The sequence below is a fragment of the Podarcis filfolensis genome (assembly GCF_964270895.1).
Source record: "Podarcis filfolensis genome assembly, chromosome: 11".
Taxonomy (NCBI): Eukaryota; Metazoa; Chordata; class Lepidosauria; order Squamata; family Lacertidae; genus Podarcis; species Podarcis filfolensis.
Genome location: NC_139613.1, coordinates 60,472,649 through 60,498,868, shown reverse-complemented (window position 1 = coordinate 60,498,868; position 26,220 = coordinate 60,472,649). Strand labels below are relative to the sequence as shown.

The 26,220-nt window shown below is 42.5% G+C and overlaps 1 protein-coding gene across 4 annotated transcripts; it reads left to right on the top strand.

Moving 5' to 3' along the window:
* The first annotated feature begins 262 nt into the window (after nucleotides 1-262).
* On the top strand, nucleotides 263-25,921 carry LOC310744921 (cytochrome P450 1A1-like). Of its 4 annotated transcripts, none has more exons than XM_083576921.1 (7): nucleotides 263-618; nucleotides 16,564-17,400; nucleotides 19,511-19,634; nucleotides 20,732-20,821; nucleotides 20,926-21,046; nucleotides 22,870-22,956; nucleotides 24,281-25,921. In XM_083576921.1, exons 1-7 carry the CDS (start codon nucleotides 571-573, stop codon nucleotides 24,561-24,563), a joined length of 1,590 nt encoding a protein of 529 aa, XP_083433047.1. In that variant the 5' UTR covers nucleotides 263-570; the 3' UTR covers nucleotides 24,564-25,921. The 4 variants fall into 4 exon arrangements, with proteins under 4 accessions (XP_083433047.1, XP_083433050.1, XP_083433049.1 ...); XM_083576924.1 differs by lacking the exon at nucleotides 263-618 and adding an exon at nucleotides 10,373-10,396; XM_083576923.1 differs by lacking the exon at nucleotides 263-618 and adding an exon at nucleotides 14,290-14,300.
* The last annotated feature ends 299 nt before the right edge of the window (nucleotides 25,922-26,220 follow it).

The following is a 26,220-nucleotide window of genomic DNA, read 5'->3' as shown; positions in this document are numbered from 1 at the left end:
TTTGGGCTTTGTTTAGGAAACCAATTTATGGATCATTCAAGTACTTTAATAATACCTGAATAAATTTAAGACTGTGTGGCACAGTATATTGTTGGCTGTTTCTGCTGTGCAAAGTGAATCTGTGGCTTTTCAGGAGAGATTTAGTTAGGATAGGGCTAAATGTGTTGCCAAGCAACCATCTCTGGTGCTAAGGCTTATAATCACCGGAGGGAGGGGGGGCGCTTTAAAAGTTTGCCTTCTGCAAACAAAAGGGAACTGGTGAGTCATTTTCAGATGCTGGTAAATAGGAATTTCCCAGAAAATTGTTCTCTCTGTTTCTGAACTCCCTAGGATGTTTGGCACATCCACATCATCTCCTAATGCTGGATTTAATCAGATTTGCAGTCAAGATCATGAATCCTGTCAGGCTAAAGGCATCCAGGGTGACACTATGGGAAGCTACCCTCCTTCAAGGCAGCAAGATGAGCGGAGTGAAAGCGCTGACTTTCCAATGGTTTTCCCAACTGAAGATCCAGAAAACAGTGATGATGACAGCCAGGACAAAGTCTTCATGTGCGCTTGTACTTGGAGATGTTCTATTTAACATTTAGAGCCTCGAGATCCAGCAATTTAAAGCAGGTAACAGAAGCACGAAGCTGGAGGTTGGATAAGACTTTTGTGAATATTCAGCAAAATGTGGCTGAAATGAAATTGCTAGCTAGGCTTGGATTGTGAGTGGCCATTTCACATTAAGATACATTCTCTAATCATGGAAATAATGCTGTTCTTGTTTTATTAAAAGTGGGTTTTGTGGAAGCTGAAAGAGTATCTCAGCAAACAGATGTACTCCCTGCAGAGGGCCTTGCGTATTGCCTGAAAAAGACTTTTAACATTGAACATTTGCAAAACAATTGATTACTATTAATTGGTATTTATTTTATTTGGGGTCACTTTTGATTTAGGACTGTTCTTGAGACAGTTAGGCAATTGCTGTACTAAACTGGAATGCTGTGTTGAAGTCTAATAAGTCAGCAACTTTAAGCATGGAAAGGAATGCAGAACAGAAACCTTTTTCTTTTTCAGCCAGGGCATATTAATTGAATGCTTTGATATATTTGATTATTGAGTAGGTAGTGTGTAATACAGATGGGTGTTATTTTACCAATAATCTATAATTTGCTTTAGCTGTCTAATCATTCATTAAGTGGAATTCGTATTATATAGTACGCTATTTATTTTTATTTTTCTGCCAGATAGCACTTTTGTCTCAATCACATTGATCTCAGTGGAACCTTTCTTCTTGAGCTTGAAGTTGATTGCATCATGTACTGATTTTGTATAAATGGATAAAAATCTGGCTCTGACCTCCAGAAACTGGAATATTATTAAAAGAGTTTCAGGTTATTTATGCTATATAGGTGAAATTTGTATGCTTCTTTCTGAGCGTTGCTATTCAGCCTGTTATTTGTGCTGGACTTTCTTGGGCACAGTGGCATCAAAATATGGGAAATGGATTGTGGGGGGACTATATATATATAAATATAAGTGGGCTGGTATTCAACCCCATAAAAATCCAGAATGTTTCCAGACTGCAAAATCTGTATGTATAAGAATGAGATTGGTCACTTGACTCTTCCAGCACTGGCAGAATCCCATGCAATGCAATTAGGTTTAGGGCAGAGCAGTGAAAAACAGTCTGAAAATGTGGCAAGAAGTGATGTTTGTTCATAAAAGTTTTGCAGATTCAAAGTGCTTCTTTGGTATTGTTTCAAAGCCGTTCTATTCTGGGTTTGCTTTCAAATGAGAAACTTGTAGTTGTCTCTCTTAAAAATGATAAAACAGATACAAATCTCTTTTACTTAATCAAGCTGTGTACTAATGTCTGCTCACCAGTTGTAGTTTTGTGTCCTGTGGAGTCATCTTTCTTCTTGGGTGCAGGACTTAATGCTGAAGAACACTTTTCATTGGGCATACAGTGACATGCATATGTGTGCACACCATCAAGATGCAAGAAAAAATTGATTCCGTTTGCATTTAAAGGCAAGAATATGTCACTCACATTTTCCAAAACAACACACGAACCAAAACACAGCCATCCTTCAAAATTCACACACCTCTCATTTTTTTAAGGCAGTTTGCCACCCAAGTAATGACTAAAAAATGTATATGTGACTAGGAATGTAGGCTTACAGCACAATTACGTATTTATGCCTTTTAGGAAAGAAGTCTCATTAACTTCCAGGAATGTATAGATTTGCAGCCTTAATCTGTGCTAACTGTCCATGTTAACCAATTCAGATTTGTGCACCAAATGCGTTCTTACATTTTAGTATTACATGCTGTAGGAATGTGGAAAAGGGGGAAATAAATGATTACAAGTGTCATGGCAAGCAATCAGTGTCAGATTTACACACAATTTACGTAAACTACAATTTAGGGTTTCAGATTATGAGTTGCCTCCTCATACAAAAAAAAAAGTTTCAAGTTTTACATTATAATTGTAGAGTTGGAAGGGAACGCAAGGGTCATCTAGTCCAACCCCTGCAGTGCAGGAATCTTTTACCAACATGCGGCTCGAACCCACAAGCCTGAGATTAAAAGTCTCAGGTTTTTGCTGCTGAGCACACTAGTTTTTAGGTGCACCCTTGACTGTGTATGCAAATATTTCTATTTCTCTTTTTTTGTCATTTCAGTAAGAATAATATACATTTTTGGTAATACTATGGGGCTTCTTAAACTTGGGATAGCTTAGGGCCACATCATGTCTTCATCCAGCTCTGAGAGCTGTTCCTTGTATCCTGAGCACTCCTCCGTATGCTGGGCTCTCCTTCCAAAATGTTGTATATGATGCTGGAGGAGAGATGCCAGTTGTATTAGCAAACATTTGAGGAACATCAAAAGATTCACCACCTTGGTGTGTTCACTGTGCGATGTGAACTTTTGGGTTGATCAAAACTCCTGTTTTGATGCCCCTGAAAAAATATGAAATGAAAAGCTGTTTGATTATATTTTGAATTACTTCTCTCCCCCGCTCTGCACGATAACAGCTGTTATTGGAAGTGAACAAACTAGAAGACACAAAGCAAAGTAAGAATGTGATATTTACTCCTACAGATACCAACATTTTATATTTACAAGGGAATGATTTGTTAACCACAAAAAATGGCTGCTAGGTTCATGTGAGGGAGATTTCTGTGGGAAGCCAGAACCTTCCCCTGACACAATAACTCACAACACCCAAGAAACAAGCTGCTATTTAAATGCAAGATCAGCCTGTTTTTTCTGCAGTGGAAACAGGTGTGACACAAATAGCAAACATAGGGTTGCCATATGTCTGGGAAATCCCAGACATATCCTCTTTTGGGGGGCCTACATGCCCTTCCAGGGGAATTTTACAATTCTAAGCAAATGTCCAGGTTTTTTTTGGGGGGGGGAGGGTTAAAAAGTGTGTGTACTTGGGCAGCTCAGGCTCTGGTGCGGATGGCTCTTGGTGGTAGCAGCAGCCAGTCGGGGGGGGGGGCAAGTGGGTGATCACTGAAAAAAGCTCAACAACTTTGTTTATCCAGATCCCCCCCCCCAAAAAAAATAGGTAAAAAGGGTAAAGGACCCTGGACAGTTAAGTCCAGTCAAAGGTGACTCTGGGGTTGCGGCGCTCATCTCTGCTTTCAGGCCGAGGGAGCCGGCGTTTGTCCACAGACAGCTTTCCGAGTCATGCGGCCACCTTCTGGATATGGAACCCTAAGCAAACACCTATCACTTCTTTGGCCGTGGTCTAAATTTACCAGGTCATAAATTTGATTCATTACCTGTTATACATTGATGATAAAATGCTTTTATAGTCCTTGGTTCATCCAAATAAGAGCTACATTTTGCGGATGCGGGTGGTGCTGTGGTCTAAACCACTGAGCCTCTTGGGCTTGCTGAACAGTAGGTCGGCGGTTCGAATCCGCACACCAGGGTGAATTCCCGTTGCTTGGTCCCTGCTCCTGCCAACCTAGCAGTTCAAAAGCACGCCAGTGCAAGTAGATAAACAGGTACCGCTGTGACAGGAAGGTAAACAGTGTTTCCGTGCGTTCTCGCTTCCGTCATCGTGTTCAGTTGCACCAGAAGCGGTGTAGTCCTGCTGGCCACATGACCCAGAAAGCTGTCTGTGGAAAAGTGCTGCTCCCTCGGCCTGAAAGTGAGATGAGCACTGCAACCCCATAGTTGCCTTGGACTGGACTTAACTGTCCAGGGGTCCTCTACATTTTACCTTTACCTTACATTTATATTAATAGTGAGAATATGATTACATGCATTTTTTAAAAATTAAACCGGAGTCCCGGTCTAGCGATATACGACTGTTCCATTGCACATGTGAAGGGCTTCATTCATTCCAATATACCGTGGCTGTCCATAAATGGGGAAGCTCTTTTTGGAGAACATGCTTCTAAAAATTACTGGACCACAGTCTAGATTTCAATGATCTTGTTATTTGGGTTTGGATAATCAGTAAAATATATTTAAGTGGCTATGTACTGCATTTCCCCCCGTTATCTTTGGTACAAGCACAATATCTGCAGTTTATTTAACTTTTTGGAGATCATTCACTGCAGCATTTTCTTGAAGGAAAACCTCATTGTATTTTGTAAATAATGAAAATCTATGTCTGAAACTTCTGAGAATTTTATTCCATTTCTTCTGAGTAAACCAAATTATGTTTTTCAAATTAATCTCATTCCTCTGTGTTTTGACTCCCTTGCTTTAATATTGCTGTATTTATATTTTGAATTTTTTTTTACTATAACTTCCTTCTGTTTGCATCAGTCTTCTATTTAATTACATTTCTAAATGCAGAAGTGTTATAGAATGGTTTGCAGTTAAGAAGCATTTTCTTTTCTACCATAGATGCTGAAGTTACTTAATCTGATAAATCTCCTAAATTTTTCTCACTTTTGTTACAAATTGGGGGTCTTTCTTCCCTCTTGTTGACCATTGGATGGCATGTCTTTGATACTGCACACCAGAAGCGGATTGTGGGGTGATACTGGTATGCTTGCTTTCTGGCCAGCGCATTGCTGTTGCTTAGAAGGAGGTCAGCATGGCTCAAACTGGCTCTACTAGTGACTTTGCACCATCCTGACCTCCTCACCACCTTTCCCTTTCTGTCTCACAGTAAACAATAGCCATCCACTTGCTGGGAAGGCAAATGAGAAGCTCTGACCCACCTTCAGCCGAACACAATTTATCAATCAATCAATCAATCAATCAATCACCTTTATTGGCATACAGAAGATACAAAAGTATATAAATCAAAACATAAAATTGGCATCTGTTCCTAAAAGGAGTTACTTTAAGATAAAGCTAATACAGACATAATAATGTTAAAAAATGCCTCTCAAGTCTTATGGCGACATAGTTTCATGGCATCGCTCATAAATTTTGCTTCATTCTCCGACTGTTGAGTAGAAAGGAAACCCTGCAGAGATCAGGACAATTTAACCTTTTTACAGCATGGAGTTTAAATGTTTATCATGGATTTTGTGTAAAATGGGCAGCTAAATAGAACATGTGCAATAGTTTTGACCTGTTTTATGCATTTCTAAGTATGAATTTTTTTGAGAATCTTCCTTGCAGAATTGCTGATGGCAAGATGTTAGGATTTATTTAGATGGCAGGACTTTACAAGCAGTTCTGCAAGGTAAAATATAATTTACTGAGTTCAATGATGTGCCAAAGAGAGTGATCTGCTTTGCGTGCAGAGAATCCCAGCTTCAATCCTCAATATCTCCAGGTAGAGTTGGGAATGTTCATCAGAAACCCTGGAGAGGGATTGTCAGCCAGTGTAGGTAATAGTGAAATGAATGGGCTGTTGTTTGATTCAGTATAAGGCTGTCCTCAACTATTTACTCATTCAATTTTCTTTTTCAGAAATTTGATCTGATTTGTGTGTGTGTCTTTCAGAGATTATGAGGAGTGGTAGATGGGGCTGAGTGCATCCTTTTTAAAAATGTGCTTACTTTACTTTTGAGGTGCAAGAGGGGTTTTGTGAATATCCATTATTATATACTACAAACCATCTCATTAGTGGTCTGCAATTTTCAGCCTCCCTAGCTTCAACCAAAACTCATGACGCATTTTCAGATCAGTAAGTGTGGGCAACCAGGGAGGCTGCAGAGTGCTGGACAAATGTTAACTGGAAAGAAAAACACCTTTTGCCCTTGACCACTTTGCAATGACAGGCAAGACAGACAGGTGGAAGGTATCAAGGAATGCACTGTGCAGTTCCTTATCTTGGATAACCAAGGTAATGTGTGCAGGTAGCACATATTAGCAATATTGGTCAAATGTGATATATCACCTTAACTTGGAACAAATATATAATGCCAGTGCTTTTTCGGGGGGGGGGTACAGAGGTACGCATACCCCTAAACATTTTGTGAATCTAAGTTTGGCCTCATTGAGGGACAGTATTTCAATATGAGTAGGAAAATGAGAGTACCTCTAAACATTTTTTTTAAGAAAAAAAGCACTGTATAATGCCATATTACATTGGACATTGGTGGGTTTGTGTGTGTGTGTGTGTGTGTGTAATTGATGAACGCTTAACTGGAATATGTTTTTCTATAATGGCTACAGATTGTCTAGTTGAAGCTTCAAATGCAGGGCCGTCTTTACCTGGGGGTGCAAGGGGTGCAGGGCCACCTCATTCTCATGCCCCTCAGCTGATGACCTAGTGTAATATAGGACTGCACCTATGCTCCAGGAAAATAGCTCTAAGGGGGTTGGGACCATATGTTGCTTTTTCATTATCATGCATATAATGAGAAGGTACTGTATATGCCTCCCTTGTGTACCACATTGATTCCTGTGCTGTGCAGTAGACAACATCCTTTCAGGAGGTTTGTTCTGTATAATATAGGAATCGGGCCTTTAGCGTTACGGCAGCAACCTTTTGGCATACTCTCCCATGACATATCAGGTACCGTTTTTGTTGTTTTTTTGACAAATGCAGAAGATCATCCTCCTTCAACAAGCCTCTTAAAGGAAGATCTTTATCCCATTTTGATTCTGTAGTGGAACTATTTTGAACTGTTTTTATATATTGAATTGTTTTTAATTTTGGTATTATTTTATATATGGAACTGTTTTTAATTTGTCTTGTTTCATGGTGGCAACTGCTTCATTTGTTTTATAATCTCATATATATATATATATATATATATATATATATGGTGTAACCTACCCTGGTAAAGGGCAGAAATCTCATAAATAAAAGACACCCCCTTATTTATTTGTTTCATAAATTTTATACACCGTTTGATTGTAAAAAAAACTACAAAAAGATAAAACAAGAAAATCTAGGAAAAAATCCCAAACATATCTTGAGGATATAGAAGTTAAAATACTAAAGCATATTAAAATTACCTCAACTTTCTAAGCATCTGGGTAGACATTCTTCAGTCTGAGAAATACCTTGGAAATACCCTGTCTATGCAAATTTAGAAACAAACACTTGCATTTTTTGTTTTTGAAAAATCATTAACTCCTAAGTACTACTGCATTACTCAAGTCTTTTGACAGATTAGTCTTTGAAAGGAGAAAATAAATAAGAAACTTCAGATACAGCAGCACACTTGGAAGACAACAGAAACTGAAGTCCCTGAAACAGAAACCTTTTAATAAGGAGTGGTGTAGAGTTCAGAGTTATCCATTTCAAAAAAAATATTTGAGCATTCACTCTGTTTAAACTTTTGTTGTACCAACTTGGGCTTTTTTCTGAATTATTCGAAGATGTTAATTGGGGGAGTAGAGATTGTGCCTTAAGTGCCTTAAAAAAACAATCTACCATCCCAATGTGAATGCAATGCTGCTCCCCACAATGCAAAACTTGTGTCTGATCTTCTAGAATTACAGTGACTATTTCTTTGATTTCTTCACTGAATTACTACCAGCTAAAAAAAAATTAAGAAAATAGGCTCACTCAGTCTTTCCCAGCCTGGTACCCTGTAGTTGTTGTTAGACTGGAACTCCCATTAGCCCCCGCTAGCATGGCTGGTCATCAAGGATGCTGGAGCTCCCAGTACTGTGAGACCAGGTTGTTGTGCTTCGACTTCTCTTAGGCCTCCTTTCTGCACTGGCAGGAGATGCTTGCTCTGTTCTGCAGTCCCTCCTCATCTTGGTTTTGCTTTTCATGTTCACAAAAGAGAGAAACATTGAATGCTTCATTATGGAGCATTCCTTAGTGGGTGGTGCTGGCCTTTGGTGCATAGTGGTGTGTAATGGTGCTCTTCTGATAGTGGTACCTCTGTCTCCTCAGTGGGGCTGCTGGCTAGCTTGGCACCCACACACAGTCACTCCAAGTCACTTATGTCTACTTTGTATTTTTGTAGAATACAAAAGTGGCTTGTGGTGAGAGGGTGGGGAGGAGGGGCTCTAGTCTGAGTTAGTAAACAGTCATACTCATGTTGTGTCCGCTCCAGGTTACGTGTTTTCGTGTTGTGTCCCGTGGCAACCCGGAAGTACCGGAACAGGTTACTTCCGGGTTTCGCCGTGGCGCTTCGGCTTGCATCAGTTCCGTGTTATGGACAGGCCTCCGGAACGGATCCCGTCCGTAACACAAGGTTCTACTGTATACTGATCCTGGAGATACTGTGACGGGTTGACATCTTTCCTGCAAGCAGGTTTTGGTGGTGGTGGCTGATGATCAGTTGTTCTTGACAGTGGTGGCCTTCACAGCATTGGCACCTGTCCCTATAATGTGATTCCCTGAGTGGGAAAAGAGAAAGGCATCATCCTGCATTCTATTTCCAAGCATTTGTTGTGGTCGAAGATCTCTGGCGGGCTAGGGACAGAGGTGAAAGCTGTTTCCTGGTCCTGCTGGATCTCTCAGTGGCTTTTGATACCATTGACCATGATTTCCTTCTGAACAGTCTAGAGGAGTTGGGAGCTGGGGGCACTGTTATGCTGTTTATGTTTCTACCACCCAGTTGCTGTGCTGGGATGCGGGTGGCGCTGTGGTCTAAACCACTGAGCCTCTTGGGCTTGCTGATCGGAAGGCTGGCAATTCGATTCCCTGTGATGGGGTGAGCTCCCGTTGCTCGGTCCCTGCTCCTGCCAACCTAGCAGTTCGAAAGCATGTCAAAGTGCAAGTAGATAAATAGGTACCCATCCGGCGGGAAGATAAATGGTGTTTCCATGTGCTGCTCTGGTTTCACCAGAAGCAGCTTAGTCACGCTGGCCACATGACCTGGAAGCTGTCTGCAGACAAATGCCGGCTCCCTTGGCCAGTAAAGCGAGATTTGCGCCGCAAACCCAGAGTCGTTCGTGACTGGACTTAATGGTCAGGGGTCCCTTTACCTTTACCTTTAAGTTGTTCTAATGAGTTACATCATAGTAATTTTGAGAATCACTGTCTCCTGATCATTTTACATTGCTGCGGTAACATTCATCCCTTTATATATGTTAGCTGTGTGGACTGGTCTGCGATCCCTTGACATTTTCTTCTACTCACAGTGCAGCAGCTACAAAGCGAGACTGACTGTCTTGCAGTGGGATGTAAAATGATCAGGAGACAGTGATTCTCAAAAGGTAAAAGTAAAGGGACCCCTCCTATGGACATTCTACAGTGTGCCCCCCCAAACAATATGCATAACTAAATTACATGTCTGAGAAGGCTTGTTGAAATAAAGGTGTTTTCAGCAGGCACCTAAAACAGGAGGAAAATGCCTGCCTAATGCTAACAGGCAGGGAGTTGCCAAGTGCAGGGACTGCATAAGATGGCTCTGTGAACAAGGAATGCTCCCTTCCCCAGGCACAAAGGCGATAGAGCCTCCCTGGCTTTACTCTCCTTATATCAGATCACCACAGTCACTGCCCAGACACAATCTTTTCTTCATGTAGTGCAATGACTACAGGAGGGAATATTGGTTTGAGGTGGGGGTATTTGGGCCTCCCCACTGTGGCAGAGGCCCCTCCGGTCCTATCCATGGTGGCAGAGGGCCTTGTCAGGCCTCACAGCCTCCTTCCAACACACATGACATCACACGTGTGTGTCACACGTGTGACATCATGCACATTTGATGAGCCCTCCTAATTCTGTGTGGAACTCGGCGCCTCTGCTCAGCACCAATCAATTGGCCCTCAAGGAGTGGGAGAGGTAAGGATCCGTCTCACCAGGTCCAGTTCCCCAGCCCTGGTTCCCAAATGGAATGCACATTTAGCCCCTGGATATGGATACAGACTGTGAGGCAGGAAAAGGAGTTTGGCAAAATTAGAGGCTCGAAAGAGAAAAATGAGGTAAATGAGGAAAAACTGTGTCTCCCTCAAAACAGGCAATACTGTTAACTTTCAGAAGATGCAAAGAAGGACTGATTTAAAACTAGTTTCTTTTTTAAAAAAAGAAAACACGTGGAGCAAGTGCATCTGAGCAAATGAGGTAAAATGGCTGTTCTAAGTAAGGATGTGTTGCAGGAAAAAAGTATCAATTGCACCTCCTGGTGGCAACCCAAAAAGTTTTCTTTAAGAGAAGTCAGGATCTTTTCTGCACAGGGAGGGTGTGTTTGTGCATATATATGTTGAAAATAAGCTTTCAAAAACACTATTGAAATCTCAAATTTGGCAAGGTGTATTTTCTTTTAAAATATTTTATTCAAACAAGAACAGACACTTCAATAACACACAAGAGCAAAAAGAAAAAAGAAAAAGCGGAGAGTTCAAGTAGGAAAGGGTAGGTGCAAGCAGAGGGGGGCCCTCTGTTGAAGCTGGATTTCTCTTCCTGGGCCCAGGGGGGCTGAGGGGGGAGGACCAGAATTGCACAGGGTTCCCGATCATGTGGACATGGAGCGCATGAAGGTTAAGAGCGAAGGGCTCGGGGAAGGCACGTGCACACCCACAACCTCTACTCACATTGACCCACCCCCATTATTTCAGTGTCCCAAGAGGGATATTTTAACAATATGTTGACACCCTGTAGAGTGTCCGTAGGAGGGCAACCTAGAAAAGGAGTCCTTTGAGGAATGGTTGAAAGAGTTGGGAATGATCAAGGTGTCTCCCCTGCCAGGTAAGTACATAAGGTATTCAAAAACCACATTGTCAGGAAATCATTGTTTAATGTCTGGATAAGATACAAAGACCTATTGGAGAGTAAAACCCCAAGGTGGCTGTCGCCAATGGAAGCTAAGGCTCAGAAAAAGCTCAATATGGAGGCCAAATGGCCAAAATATTGGGAAATTTTGGAGCAAGAAGGTGACAAATTGAAATTGCAGAGTTTCGAGAAACTAAAAGATAAAGTGCGAGATTGGCTTCATTACTATCAAATAAGAGAGGCCTATAATTTGGATAAAAAAATTGGTTTCCAGGTGGAAAAATCAAAGTTGGAAATAGAATTGTTAGAACCGAAAATTAAGATCTTGTCAAGAATGTATAACTTGCTGTTAAAATGGAATACACAGGATGAAACGGTTAAATCAGCTATGATTAAATGGGCACAAGACATAGGTCATAACATTATGTTTGCTGACTGGGAGCAGTTGTGGACCACCGGTATGAAGTTTACGGCATGTAATGCCTTAAAGGAGAATATTATGAAAATGATTTACAGGTGGTACATGACCCCAGTTAAGCTTGCAAAAATTTATCATCTGCCTGATAACAAGTGTTGGAAATGTAAAGAAGCTGAGGGAACATTCTTTCATCTTTGGTGGACGTGCCCAAAGGTTAAGGCTTACTGGGAAATGATCTATAATGAACTGAAGAAGATATTTAAATTTACCTTTCCTAAGAAACCAGAGGCCTTCCTTTTGGGCATAGTCGGCCAATTGGTGCCAAAGAAAGATAGAACATTTTTTATGTACGCAACAGCAGCAGCAAGAATACTCCTCGCTAAATATTGGAAGACACAAGATCTGCCCACCGTGGAAGAATGGCAGACACAAGTGATAGACTATATGGAGATGGCAGAAATGACCGGCAGAATCCGAGACCTGGGAGAAGAGTTGATGGAAGAGGATTGGAAAAAGTTCAAGGACTATCTACAGAAACACTGTAAATTGTTTGAATGTTAAAATGATGTGGGATCTAAAGGTAACACGGCATTTGGGATATAGTTAAAAGAGCTATGAAAAAAAAGGTTTTTTTAAAAAAAAATAGGGGAAATTAGAGACATAACAAGTGGGAGTATACAATCATAAATGAGATATGAAAGAGGGTTAGAATTTGCTGAATTTGAGGGAATAAAGAGGAACATAAAAAAGGGAGATGTGAGGAGGTCAGGAAAGAGGGTTAAAGAACCTTGAAATTTAAAAGTGGATTTTTTTACTTTTTTTCTTTGATTAAGTGTGTATTCTTTGGTTTTTTTTCCCTTTGATTAAGTGTGTATTCTTTGGTTTTTTCTGTTTTTGTTTTTTCTGTTTTCTTTTGTGGATCTGTTTGGTTTTTATGTGTTGTAAAATTCTAATAAATATATATTAAAAAAAAAGAAAGAGTTGGGAATGCTGCCTCACAGGGCAGGCCTAGAAGCAGTGGGTAGAGATGCCTCCTGCGCAGAGCGGGGGGGGGGGGGGGGGGCTTGGTGGCCTTTAAGATGCCACTCTGGGAATGAATGCAATGATTTACCCACTTTTAGCTCCTGCTTTTTCTTATTGTTCCAAACCATGTAAAGCAACTGGTAAAGCACATTGTGCCCAGGTCACATCAGTCAAGAAATTAAGATGCATATGACAGCTATAAAATAATAATAAACGTCAACTTCGGTTTGTGCCTACTGCACCTGGGATATTGCCATTCTATATTCTAAAATGCTAAATACGCGTAACTATCATACCAACTCTTACCTGCATAATTAGGAGATAAGTGTCCTTATCTGATCTCTATGGGTAAAGTTCGTTTCCAAGTTCTCCAGCTCCCATGCTGTGGCATGTTTGCTGGATATGCGCCAAGGCAAATCTCTTTCCTGAAAAGTATTTGGTGGGTTATATAACCTGTGGAGAGAAGAATACGCAGAATCAAGACAGTATACCAGTGGTGACAGTGGCAACCTTTGTAACTCAGGCAATGTGTTATGTAATTGCCAGTCCCTTACTATTTGAAGAGTAAATATCAGGAGGCACCATGGATGTTCCAAGCAGACGTTAGTGCAGTCGTAGGAATGAAAAACACAGTCATATAACCAAAGTTTATAGGCAAAGTCTCATCTGCAAAGGAGAAAGAGACAGCAGGAAAGGGGATTTTTCAAAAAGCCAAAAAAGTGGAGCCTAGCTGAAATCAGTGGGCCTAGACCATGCAGAGGCAAACTAAGGCCTGGGGGCTGGATCTGGCCCAGTCGCCTTCTAAATCCGGCCCATGGACAGTCCGGGAATCAGCGTGTTTTTCCATGAGTAGAATGTGTCCTTTTATTTAAAATGCATCTCTGGGTTATTTGTGGGGCATAGGAATTCATTCATCCCCTCCCTAAATATAGTCTGGCCCCCCACAAGGTCTGAGGGACGGTGGACCGGCCCCCTGCTGAAAAGGTTTGCTGACCTTTGGCCTTGACATACAGCACAATAATAAGTCCTACTGAACTGAGTGGGTCTTACTCCCAGGTGCGTTGAGTCAGGATTGCAGCCTAAATCTAGATCTAACCCAACATGTTCAAAATTATGTGACTACATAAAGACTGCCATAAGGTTACCAAATGTCCCTGTTTCCCGGGGTCAGTCCCCGGAGTTACAGCTTTCTCAGCATTCACATGTATGTAGCGAACAATAAGTGTCCCCAGGTTCACTGATTTATTTTTTTTGGTAACCTTAGACTACCACCAGCCTGGTAAATATTTCTTGTAGGTAAAGGATGGAGAACTTCTGGCTCTCCCGTTTTTCTGGACTCCAGGTCCCCTCAGCCGCAGCCAGCGTGGCCAAGGGGGGGAGTTGCAACTATGTCTGGAGGAGAAGGGGAACACTTCCTTTCTGCACCAGTTAAATTTAGAAACTTGGATTGCAGGACTTTGAGGCACTGTGCTTTCTTTTTTCTTTTTTCAAAAACAGATTGAATTCTGTCCACGTTGAATGGGTCTTTCTATGTTTCCAGCAGCTCTTCTTTTCATATGTAAGTCGCCTTGAGTCCCGTCGGAGGGAAAGGCGGGGTAGGAATATATAATACGGACGAGGATGGGAAGGCTATGCAAGAGGTTTCCCGCGGGCACACAGCGCCCTCTCGTGGCCCGCGGGCAGGAGCAGCACGCGGCAGCGCCCCCCCCCCCCCCCGTTTGAAACGCGGCGGGGCCGGAGGCTGGCGGGCTGCGCTGGCGCCCTCTGCTGGAAGCAGCTGGAAGCAGCTGGAAGCGCCGCTGCGCCCACGGGCAGGTGAGCCGCGGCAAAGGGGGTCTGGCTTCGCAGCCAGGGCTGTCCTGGGCAGATCGGGGGGGGGGCAGAGCAAAAGGGGAATGAAGAAGAAAACCCTCGGTTTGCTTTTGAGAAATAAAAAGGTGGAGAGCCGTGCCTTTGAGCATGTGCAGAGTCGCTTGACCAAGGGAGTCGAGGCGGGACCAGGCGGGCTCCTTCCCCGTCGGGCAAAGCTTCTCGTCCCTTGGGGCTCCCCGGAAGGTGTGTCCCTTGCGGGGTTAGGAAGGCGGCCTCGAGGGAGCGGGATGTGCTCGGCGTGGCTCCCGGGCTGGCGGGGGGGGGGGGCTGGCCTGGATATATATGCAAAATGCCTTTTCCTCAACACGGAGTGGCCACGATGAGTCTTCGTAGCCTCCCGAGGTTTTGACTCCAGCTGGCATCAGCCCCGGCCGGGATCCAGCCCCGTTGGCGTGTCAGATAAAGGCAAAATAAAGAGCTCAGGAAAAGGAGAAGGGTCCTCGCACCCAGGGGACCCCCTTTGCGATAGACAAATGTCTTCACAAGTCATCTCCAGAAAAGATACCTTTGACACGATCTCCCGTTTTCTCTTTTATTGAAGAACAGGATATTTTAGTGCCACCATCATCACAGAGGTGTCTGTGGAGGGGGTATATTGAATGAAAATGCATTGTATTGTAACTTTTGAATAAATGTGGGGGGAAATGTGAAAATGGTCAAATACATTTCTGTCTCTTTCAACCCTGCTATTTCTCTATTGGAAAACGTTGTGATAGATGCAAAACCCAAACATGTCTTGCTTTAGCTCTTTAGAGGAAAGCTTATGTGTAGCTAGGAGAGGGGAGATTTAAACTACTTGTTTATATTTTGAAAAGCAATGAGTTATCCAGAAATACTGTCCTTAAATTAACTTTAGTTTCTTCACACGCCTCTTCATGATTCAGTTTATGGGAGAAAAGCTGAGACTGATTCCAGGAATTCTACATTGGAGAAGGGACAGTTTGCAGTAAACAATTCTTGCTTTAGAGGCACAAGTGGGGGAGCCAGAACTTGGTTCAAAGTGCACACTGTTGCAACACTGCCATAAATATTTATAGAGGTGAAATTCAGCTGAATCATTGCCAAAGTGCAGACTTCTCCATCCATAAATTAAATAACGACATGTTCTGGTTTCTGGATTTTTAAAAAAGAAAATAGTTTGGGATGAATTTGCCACTTACTATGTTTTCCCCAAAACAATTACATCTCATTCCATTTATTAAATAGCCAGCCTTCTGTTTTGCCTGCACACATTCTCAAAGGAATCATCCCATGGTGATCCCATGTTGTTTGTTCTGATCATCTCATTTACAAGATAGCCGCTTTCAGGAGGTGAGGGATGGTCCTCATCTCCCCCACTGGAATCCAAGCAAGTCTTATTCCACCACCATTGCATCTCCTAATATCCCCATTGCTTCTAAGTTGGCACTGAGAGGCCAACTTACATTCTTTAGAGCCAGGGCTAAATCCAGCCTACCACTTGCAGATCCCTAGTCATGGTTTGTGGAACAAGGAGGAGGCCACGTTTAGATGACCAAATCCTGTCTAACCAGGATGTGCACACACTTCAGGCAGATTAACAGTGCAAAAATATGGGTTGGTATTTTGATGCTGACAACGTCGTATGGATGCTGTGAAAAGCTTGTTTGCTTGAGCAAGACTGATCCCGCAATAAGCAGCCATCCGGAGGTACTGCAGGGTTGCTGGCTATATATTATGAACAACTTGACTTTGGTGAAACATTGCTGTGTTCCCCAAGAGATATTTAGACACATTTAATTATTTGGCTCTTCTGTAAGTATTAGGGAGCTCTACCCAATAAAAGGTGCTTTTGGTTGTAATTTAAGAGTCAGAGTTGTATACGGATTCTTATCTAAAATGTAATGAGTTGGGAGTGTGCTTTGCCACTATATAGACAGATAGATAGATAGATAGATAGATAGATAGTGGTTTTACCATATGATATCACTAGATACAAAAGTGTGGGAGAAAGATCCTAGAATCACTTGTAGATGGAGAGATTGTGGCAACCAGAGAAATCCTCTGAATTGCATTGGGAAGGGGGGGGGGGCATGGACATAATGCGCCACAAAGCAAATGGGTTCTACTGTGTAGAAGGGTATGGAGCTGCAAAATGTCTTGCCGGAAATCTATGTATCTACACATGTCTTTAAGTTTTATTTTATTTTATTTTAAAGGAATTTCAGTCTGCCATTTTTATTCTCAGGTATTTTCTTATTTGAAAATGAATTTTACAGCTGAAGAAGTTTCCTTTTCAAAGGTGACCATTGCCTTCTTTACGGTGGCTTCCATTTTAATTTCTATACGAATTTTTATGAAGAGCAGGCAACCTCGGCCACCAGGACCTTGGTCTCTGCCAATTGTGGGGAATCTTCTCCAGCTGGGAGAGTATCCCTACATTTCATTTGAGCGCATGCGGAAGAAATACGGAGATGTGTTTCAGATAAAGCTGGGAATGGTACCAGTCGTGGTAGTTAATGGACTGGATGCAGTGAAACAGGTGCTGCTTAGAGATGGGGAGAGTTTTGCTGCCCGACCTGACATGCACACCTTTTCTTTTTTTGCTGATGGAGAGAGCCTGTCATTTTCTGTGAAGTACGGAGAAAGCTGGAAGCTTCAGAAGCAAATTGCCAGCAAAGCTTTAAGGTCACTCACCAAATCAGAAGCCACGTCTTCCACTTGCTCTTGTCTGCTCGAAGAGCATGTTTGTGCTGAAGCTTTGGAACTGGTGAAAACCTTTGTGGAGCTCTCCAAACAGGCTGGTAGCTTTGACCCTGCTGCCTCCACTACCTGTGCAATTGCGAATGTTGTCTGTGCCCTCTGCTTCAACAAAAGGTATGACCATGATGACGAGGAGTTTCAAGGCATGCTTAAGGTAAACGATGATTTCATAAAAGCATCAGGTGTCTTCAATCCAGCTGATTTTATACCATCCCTTCGTTACCTCCCACTTCCTGCTGCAAAGGCGGCTCGAGAGTTTTATAGGAAGTTCAACAACTTTGTTGCAAAACGTGTAGAAGACCACTACACCACATACGATAAGGTAAGCTTTCAGCCGTGGAGGCGGAAAACCCTGGGGGGTGGGGGTGGTTCTTCAGGTAGCATGACACTTATCAAACCAAAGCACGGCAGGAGATCACGCCTGCCAAAAACATGCAAAGGGTGAATACAGGAATGCAGAATCTTTCTGTTCAAACACTGCATTTCTACAGTTTGTGGCAGAGTAGAATGGCAACTTAGATCACGTTTCTCATATTAACATTCCTAACATTCCAGACATGTGGAAGGTTGACATGTGTTTTAATCTAGTTTTCTGCTTATCATTGATTTTAATCACTTTTGAATGTTGTAAATAGCTGTTTTAAAAATAATTACATTTTTTTGTAAACCACTTTGAGGATTTATTACAGCCAAGTGGTATATAAAAATTTCCTGGACATTAAAATATTCTATCTAGTTTCTCTAACAGCTAAAGCATACTAGTTTTCAACAAAATATTTTTAAAATTATTTTTAAAATTCTGATCTTCTTAAAAAAATGAAATGCATTGTAATGAAGCGGCTCCCCAAATGAAAACAACTTAGTTAAAGAAAACTCAAATTAAAATTAAAAACACATTACAAATGGAGCAGTAGCAATTAAAAGAAAAAATAGAAGCAACGGGGCAGAGAAAAACAAGAGGCAGCAAATCAACTGGGCTTAAAAAACCTCAAAGAGCCAGGTGTAAACTAGACACTCAAAGAGCAAAACACTGGAACCCCACAACCAAAATGGTTGCACTTCATATGGGGAAGGATTCCCTGCCCCACCACTTGGGTTCCTAAACCATGTAGGGCTGTAAAAGTAAGAATCAGCATCTTGATTTGAGCCTAGAAAGTAATAGACTATGCAGATGATGGGAAGTTGGAGTAGTATGCTGTGTTTGACTGTTGGTAGATGCTAATTGGGCAATAGCATTTTGCAGCAGTTGATGCAAAATTGTACCTCCAAAAACTGCTATTAGCTCTGGAGGGGAGACTGCACAGGCACAATGCTGGTGTCTGTATCCCTGGCCACCCCCACCCCCATCTCCACCCCCTGGAGTTCTGGGATACTGATTTTGCATCAGGAAATCTGAGGAGGGGGAATGTTGCATATCAGTTCTTGGCTCAAAAAACATACCAAAGTACTGTGTCCCGTTCTGGGCAACACAATGTGAGGAGGATATTGACAAGCTGGAATGTGTTCAGAGGAGGGCAAGCAAGATGCTCAAGGGTCTCGTAGCTCTACAATTCTATGAGACTAGGACCTGAACCAATGGCTTCAAGTTACAAGAAAGGAGATTCCTACTAAACATCAGGAAGAAATATCTGATGGTAAGAGGTTGTCAAGCAGAGGTTGGATGGCCATCTGTCATGGATGAATTCATTGAGACCCCTGTGTTGCAGAGGGCTGATCAAGATGACCCGCAGGATCCTTTCCAACTCTACAGTTCTGTTTCTGTGTGCATTGTAAGGGGAAACATTTTGAAATGCACATTTTAATGTACGGTGGTACCTCTGGATATGCACACCTCCGGTTGCGTATCCTTCAGGATGCGAATGTGGCAAACCCGGAAGTATTTTTCTGGGTTTCACTGCACGTGCATGCGCATAAGCGCTCTACCATGCACAGAAGTGGCACCTCCAGTTGCAAATTCCTCGGGATCCGGCCAGAGCTCCAGAATGGATCCCATGCACAACCGGAGGTACCACTGTAGTTTAAAACAGAAGTTACAGATTAATGTGACTTCTTTCCAGCCTTCTGTGAGATTGGGAGAAGATAACACTCTTGTACTGTCAAGAGAAATACCATTAGCAGCATTCTTTTGTGTGTATTGACTTGGCAGTAAATTCCTGTGACTTTAATGTTACTTAGGCCAATAGCTTGCTATGAAGTCAGGCTGGGATTGTTGCCTAAGGAATTTATCACTATGCTTGACATTATTAACAGCTGATACTTGCTGCTTTCTTTTCCAAAATAAATTTTGTCCTAAGAGTCTGAAGCCCTTGATTTGGCTGGGAGGGGGAAAAACAAGATAGACTCGTTATATGTAGGATTAAACAAATTGTAGGTTGCCAAGTAAAAAGTGATTGGTTGAAAATAGCATCAAGGGTTTTGTTTGTTTCCTTTAGAACCATCTCAGAGACATCACAGATGCCCTCATTAGTGTTAGCAATGAAAAAAGAGAGGATGGGAAAGCTGCAGCTTTATCTCATCAGAAAATAATAGTTACAGTCAATGACATTTTTGGGGCTGGTAAGTATGGAACATTTTTGCCACTCTGAGTTTTTAAACATGGCCCTTAAAACACAGCTGCCTGCTGTTGACTGACAGCTGATCTTTTAGGTGAAGAGCAGGTGAAATTTTTGTAGGCACCGTATAAAGGCTCCTATCTTTGTTGGTGGATAGACTTAGTGTGACTTAAAATTCATGAGATTTTTAAAAAGTATACATTAATTAATTGTAGACCTCTTGCCCAGTGTCTTCTGTGTAGATGGATTTTGTGTCATTGTCAACATGGACGAACTTCAGCAAAGTGTGTTAATTTTTCCAACACCTAAAATATGGAATTGGTTTCACCCCCTAAAATGAAACTCAACACAATCCACTTTAATGTTTGATAGGAAAGTACTGTATGTCTGTCAAACTGGGACTGGTTGTAAATTTCAGCAAAAATGGATCTGAGACCTGAATTAGGCATCCGACTAAATAAAATTATGGCCAGAAATTGAGGACCTGATGACAAAAACTCCACCCTACAAAACATTGCAACTGTGGGGAACAGAAGCGTTGAGTTCTGCCCAACGTTAGGGGAGTCTGTCACGCATGCGTGATGTCACATGCACGCCATCCCTCCCACCCGACCAGGGCGGCTCAGCCGCCGTCCCCCACCACCCACCACCTTACCTTTTGAAAGGCACCCTGGCCATTGTGAAAGGGACGCACAGGGCAAAGACGCCTTACCCTTTCACAGCCCTGGCAGAAGATGCGTGTGGTTGTGGAATTTTGAGGGTGCCCAGCCCCCTCCTTGAAAATTTTGCGGGTCCTCGGCCCCCGTTACAGGGCACGCCTGGTGTGGAAAATGCTCATGCAGGCATTGAAATATCCAGGACCTGGATTTAAGTGAACCATTAGCAATTACCAGTAGTACCAAAACATGTCAAATCATAACGATCTAGTCAATTTTATATGGAAATGTATGGATGTATGTATTCCATACATTCGTGATGGAATATCTCTTGGGATTTGTGCATTATGCCTACAACGGATTTCAACATATAGAAATACCAATGTGTTGTTTGCAGAATAATAATTTAACCACCACATATCCTGACACTTATTTTATTTTGTAGGCTTTGCTACACTGTCAGTATGTTTACGATGGATATTTCTGTACCTGATAAGCAATCCGGAAATTCAAACGAAAATTCAAGAAGAAATTGGTAATGTTCTTGATTAAATTGATTAAATGGCAAATTGAAACAATCCTGAGGTCCTTATCTGTGAAGCACATTGCTTGAAACATGTTCCATTTTGTTCTGTGCAGATGCAAAGATTGGAGAAAGACCATCAAGGTTTAAAGATCGAAAAGTTCTGCATTACACAGAAGCTTTCCTTCATGAAATATTTAGGCACGCCTCCTTCCTGCCCTTCACTATTCCTCACTGGTAAGAAGCAGAGTTGGAGAGTGGTTTTGTTTCAGAGTTCTGCTCATATGACTACTTCATGTTTTGCATGGTGCTGCCAACACAGACAGAACTGCCAAGTTACCTTAACTGACTGCATGGAGTCTGCATCTTCCTTGCTACAAGGCATGGGGTGTGGATGGTCAGGCATTGCGGGTGGATTAGGGTAGAGGTGATAGGGAATGAGGGGGTAACTATTTTGGGGTTCAGTATGCATGGGGTTTGTTACAAATCTGCTGAAATACCTTGCCTTGTATATTTCTGACGGACTTGTAACAAAACCCATATAAAACCCAAGAATAGTTAGCACTCTGCCCCCCCTCACCTTCCTTAACTTCCCATCACTAGATTCTGCCTTATCATTAAATACTGGGGCTTGACCACAGAAGTAATGTTCCAAATAATTTTTGCCATCATCGATTGAATTCTGTGTCCAGTAGAATACTGAAGAAAGAAGTGTCTTATTTTATGAGGTGTTTCCCTAGCTTATAGGTAAAAGATGTGGCTTAGGATATTTGTCCACCCTGCTACAGTTCCCTTAGATCCCCTAGCCATCCCCCAATACTATAATGCTCTTAGCCCTAAAGTGACCAATTGCAAGAAAGCCACTCAGGCAGAACTGTTTAAAATTCACCACCAGCACCACCAAAAAAGATTTATTTGTTTAAATGGCCTATATTTATTTGTAAATAAAACACATCAATTAACAAATAATAACACAGGGGTTGGACATCTTTAATCAAACAATTTGAAGAAAAAATGAGTGCCACCCAAATTCAAAATCCACCAGGATGAGAGTGGATCTTGTGCTTTCCCGGCTGAGCTGGGACTCAGCCAGAGATATGCTAGCAAAGTCCATTACCTCAACTCAGCTGACAGTATTTAAGCCACCCAAAATGGGGTGGGAGAGGGAAGAGAAACTTGCACCAATTCAAAATCAATTTTGTCATGTGACTTAGCAACCTTTAGGAACTTAGCAAATTTATAAAAAAGATTAAGTGGGAGAGTGAAATTTTGAAAGCAAGAACGTGGGAGAATCAGCCGGTCTTGTAAGCTGCCTTATAAACTTCTTCTCTGGCAGCCTCACCAAGAACCAAGCTACATTCTGGATCTCCTGATGTTTTCAACTCTTTACTTTAAAGTAGAGTTTGGGAGGAGGCAGCACTGAATCACCCTCCCCACCCAGATCTCTGCTGTTAGCCCTCTCTGGCAAAAACTCTACAGGTGCATGACAGAAGCTTTGAGGGCAGTTTAGATGGAGAAAATGTTCATGTTCAGAATTCAGAAAAGCTGTGTTAAGGTGAAACCCAAAATGCTTCAGGAGATGTAAGCATGGGATGCCTATACTACAAACAGGGCAAAATAAGACACCATTGCTCAGCTCAAATGAAAAACGGGTTGTGGGGTTTATTTCTTTTCTCGTTCATCTTGTTTCCTTTATTTTAACAATGAATAAGGAAAACAGTATTTCATTCACATGAAACGTTCCATGACATTTGGAAAGCTCTTAAATCCCCAACTGGAGAAGCCAAGATCTGTAATGCTGGTACATAACAACATAACATCTAAGTGACCCTTTATGTCAGCAGTGATGGACCCAGGCCATTCTTGGTGGTTCCTTTTGTTTGTACCACGACAATCGTAGCAGGAAGTGTAGATCAGTGTGGAGCAATCCTAAATTATATGGTGGGGGCCACGGGTTGATCTCTCACCACTATATGCAGATTGCTGTGAAGCTGTTGTGCAGCTCCGCATCACAGTGTTGAACAAAAGTGATGTGTATGCGATTGTGTGTTTGTTTCCAGTACCACCAAAGATGCCACTCTGAATGGGTACCATATTCCCCCAAAGACTTGTATCTTCGTTAATATGTATCAAGTGAATCATGATGAGTAAGTAACAATACTATTTTTAAGAAAAGGCATTATTGTCAGGGCTTGTTTTTTTCTTGTGTCTGCTGTGCATAAGCTTAGAACGTAGGGTGGACAGGGCATGACGGAGAGGGACTTGTCTTGGGGGCATGATGCATTTCTGAGCATGGCAGGTAGAAGCTCCTATTGCACCACTGGGCATTGCACACACCTGGTCTCCAAGCAGAGACATCCCTGCTGCTTTCTAGGCAGAGAGTGGAAGAGGAGAGGTGGCAGGGAAGTCAGTGCTGTGTGGTCAGACTGGCAGGAGTGCCACGTTGGCTGTGCTAGTGCACTGGCAACCCCATCCCAACCATCTTAGCAGCTGGCAACCGTGCCACTACCAGGAGGCAAGGTGCACAGTGACGTCCCTCCATGCTGGCTGCTCTTGACTCCCACCTTGTGGCCTCTTGTCAGTGGAAGCCATGCATCTTCCCTGTTTGGTTGCTATCAGGGATTACCTTTGCTTGTTAGGGATATTCCCTGTGTCCTCTCTGGTTGCAGCAACACAAGGGGCATTTCAAGCATCTCCCAGTACAGGGGAGGGCAACCATTTTTCTCTTGGGGGCAGTCTGTTAGAGGACATCAGTGGGTCAGAGGCAGTGGTGAGCAGGACTGAAACCGAATGCTTTCTCTCTTTCTGAGCCCATCTCTCTGTGCCCCACTGATAGGAACATTGGAAGGTGCTTTATACCCAACTGCTCCATCGACTTCAGTATTGTCTACAGAAGGGCAACCATTGGTTGTCCAGATGTTGTTGAACTACAACTCCTGCGAGCCCAAACAAGCAGTGGCCTCGGATGACGGAAGTTGTAGTTCATCAACATCTGGAGGGCCAGAGTTTCCCAACACCTGCTCTGCACTGACTGGGAGCAGCTCTCCAAGCACATTCCCAGCACTACCTGTTGGGTGTTGAATTTGGGACCATCTGCATGCAAGAAGTGCTCTGCCACTCTCCTGTAACACCTGCCTTTGTGTGTATATCCCATGGATGGGTGACCTAATCTCTACTTCCTGTTTGCTTTTGAGTCTTTTCAGCAAATAAAGCTTAGGACTTTTATCAATCCATTTCAAACTCATCCCAGCCTCCACAAGGGACATTGTTTTTTTCCATTTTAAAGTGGGCTTCCAAAAAATTGAATTAAAAATCTCAGTGGAATGTTGCTTTCTTCATTGATTAGGTGAGGCTAAATTATGTGAAGCATAACTTAAATTAAGTGTCCTACATTGACTATAGCAGCCATCTTTGCTTCTTGTAGGAGTTGGGACCTCTAAAATATGGTGTGTTCCCCCCTTTTCACAACAGATCTTTATGGGAAGACCCTTACTTGTTTAAACCAGAAAGATTTCTGAATGTAAATGGAGAGCTCAACAAGAGCTTGGCTGAGAAGGTATTGATCTTTGGAATGGGAATACGAAAATGTTTGGGAGAAGAAGTCGCCCGCAATGAAGTCTTTGTCATCCTCACCACCATCTTGCAGCAGCTGAGGCTGGAGAAACCTCCTGAAGATCATCTAGATTTGAATCCAATTTACGGGCTGTCCATGTCACCTAAACCATACCGAATTAAAGTATTACTGCGCACTTGATTGTGATGAGGGCAACAGCTTTGCTTTTAAAACTCAATGATAATGCAGTATGAACTAATGCAGTGAGAACTAATCCATGAACCTTGTGCGACTATATTGCATCTGTCAGGAGAACCATGCTGGGTTCTTTGCTTATTATGATTTTTCAAAATCACTCTGATGACAGGTATGAGATTAGCTAGAGAGTGAATTTAATCCAGGCTCTTCATGAGCAAGTTGCCCATATATCTTTGATGTTTTGTCTTGCAGGGCATAGAACTATGGGAGGAGGGGACATGCAGATGAGTGAAAGGGTGAAAGGCTGTTCTGCAGTACCAAGACCCTGAGCTGGTGGAGGGAATTGCTGCTCTTAACTGGGTCTCCCGACAGGGGTGCCAACTTGAATAAAATACTGTGGGGGCCCAGGTAAGCCCCACACCGCATAATCAATCACACGATGCAGTGCACACACACCATTTGAATGGGAAGGCCCATCAACTTTGTGGAGGCCCCCTCAAATATTTTATTGTGGGGGCCGAAGCCGCCACAGCCCCTAGGCATTGGCTCCTATGTCTCCTGGTGTTACATCTAATGGCTTCTGTAAGAAAGTGACCCAGAGGTTTTTGAGCCCACAGCTTGACGAACCACATTCTTTCTGTGGCTCCCCTGTTGAAACCACTTACACTGGGATTCCATTACAGGAAGTGGGGATTTCCCCATAAGAGAGAGAATGAAGCTAAGAAATATGTTTATCTAAGCAAAGAGTTGAAAGCGAGAGACTGTTCGCTAGCATGTGAAAGAGGGCAGAGAAAGAGACTGAGAGATCTTACTCTGGAAGGTATTGGCACCATTCCAAAACCTGGTGCCTGTGCTGAGCTGATGTCAGCTGCAGTTGAAACCATCCAGGCAGCACCAGCTTGGGGAAGAGGTTGCAAGGTGTTTGGCCTCAGGACTCTTCTCCCCCCATGCCTTCTTCCTACCTTGCAGTTTTTCTCTGGAGAAATAGCATTAGCAAATGGATATACTTCCCCACATAAAAAATTCATTGCTCTTGTAACGGAACAAGGTAGCTGTAAACTGTTACCTAAACAACTTTCCATGGTTTCATTATTGTTGCCAGAATCGGTTATGGCTGATGCAAGTCTGTTGCTTCTTGCATGCATCTGACAACGTGCGCTTGGGTCCTCTATAGGCTAGGCCCAGAGCTTTTCCCCCCAGGGGGTACTCAAAGATACACAGTACTAGCACCTCTTTTGTTGTTGCTGTTAAGAAGTGTGACACTTAGTGTTAACAACTTCATGGTGACTACCGGCACCTATTTTTCTAGAAAAAAAAGCACTGGTTGGGCCAAATAAAATTTTTAGATTTTTAAGATGCCACCAGTCTTGTCATTATTTTAAACTATGTTTGCCTTATTGTTTTACATTAGTTCACTGAACAATTGATAGACACCAGGGCCAGCTATATCTATAATGTAAGCCTAGTGTATTCCACTATTCTTATGTGGGTATTCTTATGAGGCAAAAGCCATTCACCTGGCCTGAACAAAAAGTTCATTTAAAAAGCAAGTAGGTGGCAGAGGCAGTCACAAAACACAATCTTTGACTTCAACCAGAATGAATGAGGAAAGAATTTTCAAGATTGCTTCTAAAATAAAATGTGTTGGCAGTTCTTTATC

Coding starts and splice junctions, on each gene's coding strand:
- LOC310744921 (XM_083576921.1), top strand. CDS start 571: ATGTTCTATTTAACATTTAGAGCCTCGAGATCCAGCAATTTAAAGCAG. Junction 17,401..19,510: donor ACTACACCACATACGATAAG/GTAAGCTTTCAG, acceptor TGTTTCCTTTAG/AACCATCTCAGAGACATCAC. Junction 19,635..20,731: donor CAATGACATTTTTGGGGCTG/GTAAGTATGGAA, acceptor TTTATTTTGTAG/GCTTTGCTACACTGTCAGTA.